Source organism: Papaver somniferum, chromosome 1 (genome assembly GCF_003573695.1).
Source record: "Papaver somniferum cultivar HN1 chromosome 1, ASM357369v1, whole genome shotgun sequence".
Classification (NCBI taxonomy): domain Eukaryota; kingdom Viridiplantae; phylum Streptophyta; class Magnoliopsida; order Ranunculales; family Papaveraceae; genus Papaver; species Papaver somniferum.
This window is the reverse complement of record NC_039358.1, coordinates 14,686,302-14,699,566: the sequence shown is the minus strand read 5'-3', so window position 1 is coordinate 14,699,566 and position 13,265 is coordinate 14,686,302. Positions and strand designations below refer to the sequence as shown.

The 13,265-nt window shown below is 37.7% G+C and overlaps 1 protein-coding gene across 1 annotated transcript; it reads right to left on the bottom strand.

Annotated features, from left to right (window-relative positions):
• Window positions 1–9,023: 9,023 nt before the first annotated feature.
• Window positions 9,024–11,222, bottom strand: LOC113351852 (putative transcription elongation factor SPT5 homolog 1). Its single transcript, XM_026595785.1, has one exon. The coding sequence runs from the start codon at window positions 11,220–11,222 to the stop codon at window positions 9,024–9,026; it is 2,199 nt and encodes a 732-aa protein (XP_026451570.1).
• Window positions 11,223–13,265: the final 2,043 nt, after the last annotated feature.

The following is a 13,265-nucleotide window of genomic DNA, read 5'->3' as shown; positions in this document are numbered from 1 at the left end:
GAGCATTATGTTGAGGTTTAAATAAAATTAATTGGCAATGGTTCAAGAACATGCTCTAATAATAACACATCCCACATATACGAGGGCAAGAACATGTTAGATTTTTTTTCAAAAAATAGAAGCTACAGTCTAATGGTTGCAACTTCTACAATGACCCAGAATCTCGGACAAGAGAATCACAGATAGTTGCCCCAAAATTCGCTTTCTTCACAAGATTATATATATGTTGTCCTGGCTTTTTCTTGGACAAATGCATTATACACAAACTCTTCCACCACTAAATTTACTCGAGTAGTAGTTTGTTGTTACATTGGCAGTTTGTTACTTTGAGCAACTATGGTAGTTGGTCACTCGCCAATTTGTTTGGCATCACCATTGTGTGTACGTATTTTCTTCTGTGAGTATTATGTTTGTGTGGTCCCCGCCTCCCCGGTACCGAAGAACCCACTTCTGAGTGAGCGCAGATGGGATACGACGATCTTTGTGCATGTGCAGGTGGCTCATCAACGGCGAGCTAGGTCCAAGCTAGACCACCAAAGTTGAAACTATTATACTAGGCGTTTCATTATCTTATCTTCACTTTTTATTATGGACTTCTGATCATGCTATGGGAATAAATTATAGGGTCATTATAGACTTTTTTTTCTAGTGGTACATCATCTGTATTCTGTTTTGGTATTTTGTCAGTGGAAGTTTGTGATACTTGATTTTAGTGAGAACTGTACCCTGGAGACTGAAATGATGCCCTGGAACGCAATACCTCTGTGCATTCGTCTGACAAAGGAAGCATCTTGGCAGTGCAGTAGTCAATTGCATGTAATCCCAGTGTAATATCTTATCCCTATTCTGTTGCTAAGTGAGCAGTAAGCATGTGCAAGTGAGTTTGGGAGTCTCACATTGTATTTGTGTTTGAACGTTTCAACTCATGTGCTTGCGTTATTTCTTAGGATGCTTAGTGAGTTTTTAAACTTGACTAGGTATCACCGGGGCCATAAGGCCCCGGCTCAACCTCTACTTTAGTCTTAAGTTACATACGTTATTCCTTTATAACAATTCATATAAAAGGCTACAACTTTGTCCACATATCCAAATACTTTCAAAATACTATAACTTAGTCGGTTATACAGTAGATAACTTATACCGTTCTAGGGTCTCGTACTTCTATAACATTAGTAACAATAAAATCAGATTACATTCATGCGCACAACTTCAAAAAATAATAGCGACCACTTGAAATATACACTGTCATATATTTCTGTTCTGATAGACTCTTAATTTATCATTCCCAGCTCTATTATGTTTAGAAGGAATAAAAGTCAAAGAGAACAATCATAGAGATTACGTAATTGATGATTCAAAGAGAACAATCATAGAAAGAAACTTTATTGAAATTGATTTTTTTTTTCTTTTAGTATTTGATAAACAAATGTTCATTAATCTGGTTAATGTTGAACTCAGTAAAAATGAAATGGTTGAATAATATAGACAAAGAAAACAGAATAAAAAGAAAGTAGTAAGTTGGATGGTAATTAGTTAAGTTCTTGTTTTTCTTTTATAACAACACTTATATTTTTTAGGATACCATATTATTTAGCCATGGCCATTACCAAGATCCTAATTAAGAGAATAGAGATCCAAACATGGGTTTTCTAAAGAAAATGAATAAATAAACAACAAAAAAGAGAATTCAAAAGAATAGTTGTAAAACATGAATCGAAGAAAATAGATTTGAAAAACAAATACCTGCATATATCAAGCCATTGCCTGAAAGTCGTGAAATTATCGCTATTTATTAAACAACCAAGTTATGATGTCTTGTTTAGTTAGCCAGGTCATAAGAGTCGGGACTTACGACCGACTGCTTAACTAGTGACTGCAATCATGGTGTTTTTTCGGTCGGGTCAAATTAGTCGAGGCCTTTGATCCCTGTCGTGGATAGAAATTCTAGGATCTAATGTAGTCCATATTAAAATCAGTTGTGATATGGCTGACAGCTAGAGCCTAAGCGTATAAGTTGGCCGGGGCTTGTGGTCCCGATGTTCTATTGATCGGGTCAAATTAGTCGTTGTTGCGCATTCAATTCTTTTTGAAATTAATATTTGTTTACCATCAAGGTTAGTCGTTTTTAATTATGAAAATAAGTTAGAGGAGAAACCTAATTATATTAGGAAACTTAATCACTGCTAAGCTAAAGTTAGTCTAGCTTTGGCCCGGGCCACAATATTCATCCAAAAATAATAAAATCCCAGTCACATAAAACGTAATAAAGTTTGGACGCTCTGATTTGTCTCGGTCACTACCGTTCTCGACCTATTTTCAAAAGGTGGATTGGTGTTATGTTTTCTGGCTGAATATAGATACCACCATAGTTGACGACCGAGGAAGTTCAATTTAAGAGTTACCAATACTCATAATTATGTAAGCGTACGATCATTTTTATATTACAACATTATTTCGCATTTAGTCTCCTAAGTGCAGGTAAAACTCAAGAAAAGAGCTACTTATATTTTACCAATATACTATAAATCATCTCGAAGCCACGTTTCAATGAAAATATCAATAGCATCATTCATCTATTACAGGAGTACAATCGGCTCGTTTTCTCTCTGCAGTGACATCGGTACTTAATATCTTCGCATATTCCAAATGGATCTGAAACAAAAATGATAGATTGATCGAAGAACTTACTTCCGAAAACCTCGAAGCACTAATAGAGATGGACGTGTGCTAATTTTTTGGGATGGTAGGACACATCCTCTATTAGTGCTTCGGGATTTTCCTAAGTGAATCCATCAGTCAATATAGAACTGCTCGATCCGAAACAACAATTGCAAATAAAAAATGGCGACTAAGAATGGCCGGTCTCCTTACAAAATGAGAAGCCCCATTCTCATGGAAATGCCAACAGATGTTTTATGCGATGATATGGTCCACAAACTACTCCAAGTAGCTACTTAACAATAAAAAATTCAATTAAGTAAGAAAAGTACAGTGTTAGACAGAACTTATGCCATAAAATCGCGCCGTGTGCGGACTCAAACCTGACTGAAGTATTACTTATACATGACATGCTTTTTAAATGCATGCATGTGTATTGCATATATATAGCTGATGTATCCATCAGAAGCATGTAAGGATTTAGCCTATTCAACTAATTGTGCCATCTCGGAGAGTCGAACCCACAACTACTTGGGAATAGGAACCATGCGCTATGCCATCTAACATAGCAAGATATCGTAATTTTCTTTTTAATTCTACTAGTGGGATTTAATAATATGATGTGTTTGAAATAATGATACTTGAGCGCAAATGGTTCACAGGCATAGAGAATAATACTTAGCAGAGGAGTTACTTTAAGCTTACTTTGTAACACATAAGAAATCATCTTAAGAAAGTCTTGAATAGCCATCCTTCCACTTTTACAAAGTAGATTATTGGGGATGATGAAATTTGATTTACACCATTGAAAGAGCTTGATGATGGTGAAGTTGATGAAGATGGCAATCAAGATTATGAAATTTTCAGTTTCATCTTCGTATTCAGTGGTATGCATCTCAACGGCGAAAGTGGGGGTGTCTTACCTAGGTTGTAGCCAACCCCCTACCCCACGAACTATGATTTTGGGCATACTGAAATCTTACTAGGCATACTGTATAAAGACAAAAAAGGTTGTGAAATAGCAAAATCAGAATACCCCTTAACCCAAATTCTTTTTAATGGAAAATCTGCCCTTTACGTATTAGTGTTAGTAATATTGATTAGTGATTAAATATTTTATTTAGTGATTAAGATAATTTTCAGAATTATAAAGGTTGTTTAGATGATTTTTTGGATCATGGTTCGGCGAAACAAGTTGAGGTTCAGCTCACATCTATGAGCCGAATCTACCAATTGATGAACGGTTCGGCTCAATGAATCTGTTTACTGCATGCACCGAACCTATAATTTTCAATTCCAACCCTTTTGCTAGACACTAGCTCGGCTTATATGAAAGTTTCATAGTAAGCCGAACAACATCCTGAATAGCCCGGAATTTTTTTTTTACTGGTTCGGCTTATATTACGAAAATCGTATGAGCCGAACATCAATTTGTCATTTTTGTGTTAGGTTCGGCATATATTATGATTATCGAATACGCCGAACCCCTATGCATCTCTATCTGTGACTAGGTTCGGCTTGAAATTTCATGAAATTTCATGCCGCACTGTTCATATACACTTACAGGAAGCTTTTGTGAAGAACAGTTCGGTTAAAAACACAACTCAATTTTTAGCCGAACCCAACACTGTAACCGTCATTTAATCAATGAAAAACAACAAATAGGAGATTGGTTTTGCAAAACTTACTTTCTTATCCTTATTTCCGGAGTTGGAGATGCAGTTGGTTCATTTTCTGGTTCAATTGGTGGTTGATTTTCAGTTTCTACACCTTCATCTTCAATTGGTTATTCTTCTTCAATTGATGGATTAAAAAACGATTTGGTTTGCCTAGTCCCTGCTTTTCTTTGTACGAGTCATTATGTGGTTGAGTTTAATCGACGATCAAATTTTGCGAATCGACAATTAATCACGATGATGAATTTTTTTTTTTGCAGGAGGGGGAAGAGTTCGGCTAGAGGAGGAGGAGGAAGAAGAGATGTTAAGGGAAACTGATTTTAGATTTTTGTATTAATGGTATATAGGTAATTGAACTACCCATAGGGTGCCCCTTATAAGGTCACCCAAGATAGGACTATTATTTTGTATGCCTGAAAAGATTTAGATATGCCCAAAATCTGGGTTCCACCCCCAACCCCCAACCCCCGAATCCAGTAAAACCTGGTTAAACACCATGGAAATTTCATAGACAAAAACGAAAAGCCCAAGTAGATATTTGGATAGCCCATTCTTGTAAGAAGGAAGCAAACTAAATCGATGAATCTGGAAGAAGATCAAGCGACATATAATATATGTGCAGGTTGTATAACCTAATTGATCTAACGGTACATTATAGTTTACAGTTGCGAGAAGAGCGGGAACGCATTTCTCCACTACGTATTTGTCCTGACGGAGGTTGTTGTTTTTTTCCAAACTAAATAGATTTTTATGGGTGGAGCTAATTTTAATTATTTTTATGCATTTGAAAATCTTAAAATGCCCCATAGTTATCGGAAATGTAAAAGAATATTATCTCTTATTATTTTTATATACGTAAATCTAAAAGATTTTACCATTATCATTTTTAATATGTTTGCAAACCAAAAAATAATTTATAAAATCTGAAAATCTTTATAAAAATATTGGCTTTCGATATACAAAATTGTTCTAGCAAATTTAAAGTTTCGCCTACGTCTTCGTGTATATACTGTAACGTCGTTGTAGATACTATTATTAGCTGGAAGGTTATGACTGGTCAATAGATTCTTCATCCTTGTTATTTCCCAAACTATCCACGTCATTTTCACCATCTAGAGATAGCAAGCCATAAGAAGTTTCTTATCACAGTGAAGATCAGTTATTTCATTAATAAGACTAATAAAAAAAATTATTCTTGTGGTAATTTCACGCTACCTAAAACTTATTCAGTTGAATGCCAGTTGTCCACACACTACAGTGGCCATATCATAAAAACATTATTAACTACACGTACCATAATAGACTTTTCCATTATAAAGGATCATTCAAATTCGTATCCATTTCATCAGTATCAGTGGCCAGTTAGGTGAGTATCTCTCCCTGTTGATGCTTATGCGGAAATTGGATTACTACTGAATAGCAGGTCTGCTCACATTAATAGCAGAAAGAGATTGTACCTGACACCCTGCTCCATGTACACTAATATATAGCAGGTCTGAGTTCTATATTGCAGCGTTAAAGTCATCAGTTCACATTACCAAATATTTATTAAATAAACCTCATCTAAAGCTAACCTTGTCAGCTTTTCTTCCTTAGCTTGTAGAATGAAAACATAACCCAATCTGATGTCACCAATGAGTGCTCACAATGAAACGCAAGTGCCCTAAAAAGCTGTATCAGCATGTAAAAATGAAATTGCTCACCGGTCATAATTTAGAATTAATGATTACTATTCTGAGCTGATCGTTTAAAATAGCTAATCTAGTCACTTATTGATCCAAGTGTAAAACCCAGTCATTCTAATCAGTTGAATGATTACTTCCACTAAATTGGGATCATTACTAATGCGTTTACTGTTTTTAAAAATTAATAACTCGTGACTTTCGTAATCCATGTCTGTTTGTCCGCTCCTACCCAAACTGCAGACAAATAATCAAACCTTATGATGAGTTCATTTGAATACAAAATTAGCTTCGCATCAGTTGAGAGATGGTCGCCATTCGGACAGGGTGAAGTTATGCTAGCAATGCATGTATGATTCACCTGGCAGATGGTCTCAGAAATATGTGTAAAAAAGACGGCATTGGTGGATGCATGGAATAAGATGGAATAGACGCAGTAAGCTAACTGGCTACATATTAACTAAACTGAGTACACACAGGTTAGTGATAAAGCAAAAAGACAGCAATACCGATGGTGTACTTCTGATAGGAAAACCATGTCCCTTGATGGGCGCCCGACAATCGTTTCAACCATGGATTTTGAGGCACCGAATACAACAGTACTGCAGGTATGGTCTATGACTTCCCAGCGAATCAGGCACCACCTAGTACATGCATTATTTAGAACGGAGGTGGAAACATTTTAAACTGAGGATTAGACAGGGTTTTGCGAATTATAGTCGTAGTACATCATTTGTTACCTGGGTACTGGGTTGGGGACTTTAGCTCTACATCTATTTTAGCAAAGATAACACTCTTCTCCACGACTTTCGTAAGGCAGACATTGGAACCATTCATATTCCCATCCACTCTCATGAATGATTTTTGTAGCAGATTCTCGACAAACTATATCGTGGACCAACCGAAAAAAATTGTCAAAACAAATTAGTTTAGAAGGTTGTAGAAATGGGCAATCAAAGAATGGAAAAACAACCAAGTTGGCCACGGAATGCACACCAAGTTTGGGTTCTAAGTTGGTAACAAACGTTCAGAGAAGTTTTTTCTAGTTGATGAACTGTTAGAGTGTGGTGTTTGTGAAGCTTTTACGTGGCATATTGCTGGTGCTGGGAGATGAAACTACATAAACACTACTTTTCAATAATGTTTTGCAGCTAATACGTACGTATATATCTTTATTTTAGATAGCCTAATTTCAGTTAGGCTATCTAAAACAAAGATAGCTTCACTGGATACAACCTTAGGAAAATTATTTGCAATAGATATAATAGGCTAAATAAGACAAATACATGGATTAAGAGATCGATGAACACACTACTGGACCTTTATATATATCCTTGACGTAGATGGATTCCAAGCTAGATACATTACTTACCCGTCAGTAGGATATACTGCTTGATTTGGATGTTAGACTGCGCAATGGAGAAGCGCCACAGCCAGCATTTCACCGGTTCACGTATATGTATAGTAATTTAGGACAGTGTCCATTACTAATGCTGTAGATCAGTTCTTCTAAGCAATTCGCCAGTACTTCTCATATCATTGCTTGAGGTTTGGTTCCTGCAATGGTGCAAATGATAGTCATTACTCTTGCTAATAACATTTGTTGACCATCCTTACAGAAGAAAAGGATTTCAGTCCAAACTATAAAGGCGTCAGCAGACTCTACGTCATGAATTTATGCTGGAGTACCTTATTTGGTTATATATAAGCAAGAGACACATGCAATTAAAAAGATAAAGTGATTGTGAGCTCAGTGAGAATTAGTAGACCTAATGAATTAATGTAATTACCGTGTAAAACGGCAATACCCATTAACCTGAAGAATATAAAGATATGGAGGAAATCTTATTGCCATGCTTCTCAAATCCTTCTACCCATTAAACGATGTCCGTCTGATAGCCCTGGCTATCATGGACGCAAACCTCATACCTTTTTATAACTATGATATGATGATCGAATCCAATCTACATCGTAAGCTAAATGTGGTAATCGTCAAGGCCAATAGCTGGTCTTTGCCTTGTAGCTTTCAACTTGGATTAACAACAGATTCCGAACCACACCAACAAGAACATTTTTTCTGCCCAGGTCAAATTAAGCACTTCAGATTCTTGACTGGCTAAGCTTTTGTGAATATCATCTGACAAGTCTAGTTAGGTTTGAATTCAGCTAAATATAACAATGCCATGTATGAAGTTCAAATTTCAAAGTACAATTTTCACCACCAATTTAAGCCATTACAGGTTCCCCAAATTAGTATTCCCAAAACTTTGTCCCAAAAAGGAACACGGTTGCTCAATGTAGACAATGATGATCATAATCAAAACCTGGTTCCATCAAACCTGAGAGCATCATTGCACTGAATCTATTCATTTTAGTTGCATAGTTTAGGTGCCTTGTCACAAAATCAGGGTCTTTCAATAACTTGCACCATGCTTTCAATACACACCTGAACTGTAACATTGACTTGACAGGGCCTAACAATGAAGTTTAATACGATATCTTGACACATACCTGCTGCATATTTAGAAGGAAAAAACAACTGAAAACATACATTTCAGACTAAACACTCATTGCTGAACTATAAATAATATATGCAGATGTCAGGAACCCAACGACCGCAAGAAGATCCAGGCTTTACGGTCGAGTGCTGTGATGATGTCATGACTGTAATTCACAAAGGGTAAGTGAAAAAAACACAATCCTTTGCATTGGATATCTTAGCGACCCCGTTAAAAGGTTAGTTACAGGAAAATTAGGAACCAACCAAATCTGAAACAAAAAAAAAAAACTGAAATCGGCTCTCTAGAATTTTCGCAATAGACACAAGTAGTATGAACAGAAAAACAAGTAAACAGAATAGCAGGACTTGAATTGCCCAGTTTTGAAGATTCTGCAACAGACTAATTAAAATTGTAATTCAATGTTTGCAAGGTTACAGATCACAATATTAGATTACAGCAGAATTTCGAAACTAAATTATTTTTTACTGAATACTACTGGTACAAATCTAGCAAGTTGAAATAGCATAAGGATTCCAAGCTTGATGGCGCATAGGCGTCCGCATACCACTGTGAACTGGTGTTTCTCCTCCTTGATCTCTCATAGGAGTCATATATGGGTGTAGTGGAGTTTGTGTTCGATGCATGGGTGTCTGACTTCCAATACCCTGTTGAGGTGCTTCACTGGATGAAGTGAAAACACCCGCGTCTACAGATATATCCTCACGTTTAACTGCAACAGTTTTCATCTGAGACTCCAATTCAACCCGAACTAATTGACCATTGCGGCTCACAACACGACCACTGCATCCCTTGTAGTTTCCAAGACGGATTTTCACAATGCTACCAACAAACTTATCACGCCCTCCTCGCCCAGCAGCAGCTCCCCTATCTCTCACCCCAGAATCTAATGGAGGTCCTGTAGAATATCTTCTTGGTGAAGGGGGGATATAAGCTGTCTGTCTTGAAGTTGCACATCTTGAGGGCAGGGAAACCTTGGCATTTGAGCCTCCGATTGCTATACAAGACTGTGCTTGCACACAAATAAAACCAGAATGCTCCATGTGATGGCGGTCATTTATGAACAATATACCTCCACGTATATGTTCGACAGAACCTTGTTTCCCTTGGCAAGGACCCATGAGAATCTTCACAACATCTTTCACAGACACGTCATTTCTGGAACGATCTTTGGCAGTATTCCTCCTATCATCTATCTTATATTTGATCTCCCTCAACTTCACTACTGCAACCACAGGTCTATCAGGATCTCCCTTCAGCACTTGAAGTGATTCACTCTCTAATCGTATAATCATCCCAAAGCTCATGTCAGCAAGCATGACAAGGTCATGTGATTCATAATCTCCAATTCTGGTAGTAGCTCCAGGAGCTACTTCAGAGCTATCCACAACGTTGTCAGCAAAAACACTGATATCCTCCCTAGTCGCATCAGATACTAAAATGAGCACATTACTGTTAACCTTAATGACAGTACCGGTTGCACCTTCATGAGCACCAGAGACGACCTTCACATGATCCCCAAGCTTGAAGTATTTGGAAATATAATTTTCATTCACCACAATTGTTGTATGCAGGTCCTTCCGATTTGGTTTGATATGGAGGTTACCGTCTTCCACTTTCTCGACGCATCCCATCAGATTTATGAGATCTCCTTTGACAATAATAACAGCATCACCCTTCATAAAATGGAATTTTCTCCTGTTTTCCACTGAAGTGGACATACCAGACTCACAAAATCTTTCAAGCTCATCGAAAGATGGTTGAATATTTTGATACTCAATTGATTTCTTCGATACTGTTTTATATAGGAAACCATCTTTAAACGTCTTCCCATCAATCACATCGAAAGAAATTGCAGTGCTTCGTTCCCTCCTAGAGTCTACTGGTATGTTAAGGCTCCTTGCTTCACCTGAATTCACAAGACGTTGAGGCGGAATGATCGCCTTCTTCGAAACTTTTCTACCATCTGATTTGTCAGCAACAGCTTGTAAATCAACCCTTGGGATTAGCTTAAGCATAACCATTTGTCGCATATCAGGCACACTAACAACTTTTGCAATATCCCCTTTATATATCCCAATCTTTATCCGCACCCACATATCCTTCACAATGTCAAGGGCTTTGCCTTTTGCTGAAACCACATCAGTCATTTCTTTAATTGGCACAAGCACTATTTTTCTGGTATCTAACATTTTGAGACCTTTGCAAGCCTCTCTGACATGTGCCTCCTTATCAGCTTCGACGTAGATGTAGTTCTGGAGATAATCAAGAGCGATGGCAGACCTTATATGCATCCCAGGTTGATCAATGGCACATTTCTGCTTAAGGCAAAAAGCTGCCTCTCGCTCACGACCAATCGCACATTTCACAGTCCACAACTTGGAATCCTTAACTGATGGAAAACGAGATTGCTGCTCGACATCATTGATATCTGCCTCATCAAATTCTTCATCATAGCTTTGATACCGTTGTTGAATTCTTCTCCCAATCTCTTCGATATCTTCTTCACCATCAGAAAGCGAAGGATGAGGCCTGTATCCATGTCTCTTGTCATCATCATCTTCTTGTTCATCATTAGAAACTATAAAGGGATCTTCTCCTTCCCCATTAGTCGACTCCTCTTCATCGCTACTTGCAACAATTGCTTGGTCGTCAATGAATGGCGCAGCAGCAGAATTTTCTAACATGAATAAAATTTGCACTAAAGAAAAAAAAAAGGTCTTGGGATCATCTAAAAGAACCGAATTATTTCCCCTTACAAATACTAGTAACAAGAAGAAGAAGATTTGTCGATCATTATTTTGATTTTTTTCTTTTTTCTTTTGGTGTTCGTACTTACGAATTTACAGGTTCTGACCGGTGCTGAATCTAAAGTTAATTGCAGGGAGAAATAAGTATAAATCGTCGAAAAAGAAAAAATGGCGTCCAAGGGATTGGATTCTCTTCTCTAATTTACAGCAAGCCACTACCTCTACCTGCAAAGAAAGAAAAAGAGATACAAGGTCAGCGGAAGCTTCAGATGCTCTGTAGTACCAAAACTAGCCGAAAGTGACAAAAAGTACGGACAAACTTAATTTTTCATGAATCCAGCCTCCTAGAAACTCCGGCATCCAAGGACGGGGCAGCGGTGCTGTTCTTTCCACTTGGGTCTGAGTCTTTTTGGAGTGTGCTGATTGACTCCTTCGGGCGACTAAGGACGGGTCTGGTATCGATCCTTCCCCTTAGGTCCGAGAGTACTTGGTCAGTGGGATTCATGGTGGTAAATCTCCACTTTTCTATTGGAGCGTTCGATCTGTGGTAAGGTTCAGGGATGTCAAAATATTATGCTCAAGTGGGGGATAAGAATTTTGAAGTATGTATGTTCTGGAAAGAGATTAAACACAAAGTTACAATTATCGAGAGATCAAATGGATATACAAACTCTTGCGTTATTTCATTCGAGGGAGCATTATGGCTTCTCAATACAATCAGGGAAGCAAAATCTAGAGGTCAAAGCACAAACAAGCCGTATCAATGGAGATTTCCTTTAGGCCATGGATCTGCTCTATTATTGATTGAGAGAAGAAATAGCAGGGGGAAATATATTGCTCTTGATTGGTTTACCGGTAATAGTCGTGAAAAGGTTCATCACCAGGTGATCCCGGAAGGTTATAGACAGGAAGGATGGAGGAATTTTATAGGTCTGCTGCAAATGGGTTTTAACAAATATGAGGATTTTCACCGGCGGGGAGCGACTAAAAACAAAATTGAATCTTTGAAGCTTAACAATGGATGGCCAGAGTTGCGGAGTCAGAATACTCATGGAGGAAATGTCAAAATCAAAGGAGTAGGTGGGAATACTTCATATGTAACAGTTGCAACAAGAGAAGGTCCACAAATCTCGTATGAAGGGAGAGAAAGAACTTTTGATCATTGGGATGAAGTTATCATTTGTACCGTGGAGCCAAAACCGTTAGAGTGGAGGATGGTGGAAGATCGTATTAAAGCGACTTTCCATATTCAAGAACAGTTTAAGATCGGTACTTTTTCTGAGAATATGAGGGTATTGTTCATTAAATCGGTTAAAGATCATGATATGTTGATTAACCAAAAATTCATTGCTTTCTTAAGTGGTGAAATCAAGTTCTTCCGATGGTGGCCATCAGTAAATGCTATCAATTCTTCCATTAATGACAAAAAGGTATGGATATCTCTGCTTGGAGTACCTTTTCACTTATGGTCCAAAAATACAATGGAAGTAATTCTCAAAAAACATGTCTCAATCATTGAGATCGACTTTAATGAGCTTGGAGGAATTAAGGTTCTTTTAATTGCAAAAGCAGTATCAATGATTTGCCACACATTGTGACATTGAATGAGGAGGGTATGATTTTCACGGTGGGAATTGTAGTACTTGATTTGAAGCCGGCATACCACTCTGGTAACGGGGAAGATAAGGGCAAAGAAGTTATTGACAATAAAGTTGTTCTGAATAAAGATAGGGCGTATAGTACATCCCATGTGGGGAAGAGAGAGTTTGACAGAGGAAAGAAGGTTTACGGCATGAATGAGAGTCATCAGCCTAGTCAACTAGTAGCCCAAAAAGGGGACGCTGATGTGATTACTTAGGAAAACATAGATAAGAGGAAGAGCCAGCAGGACCATCAGCTAAATAAAAGAACTCGGTCACATGCGTATTATGAGAAGAAAAAGGCAAGGAAAAAGAGAAATAAATTGAGAAAGAGAAACGA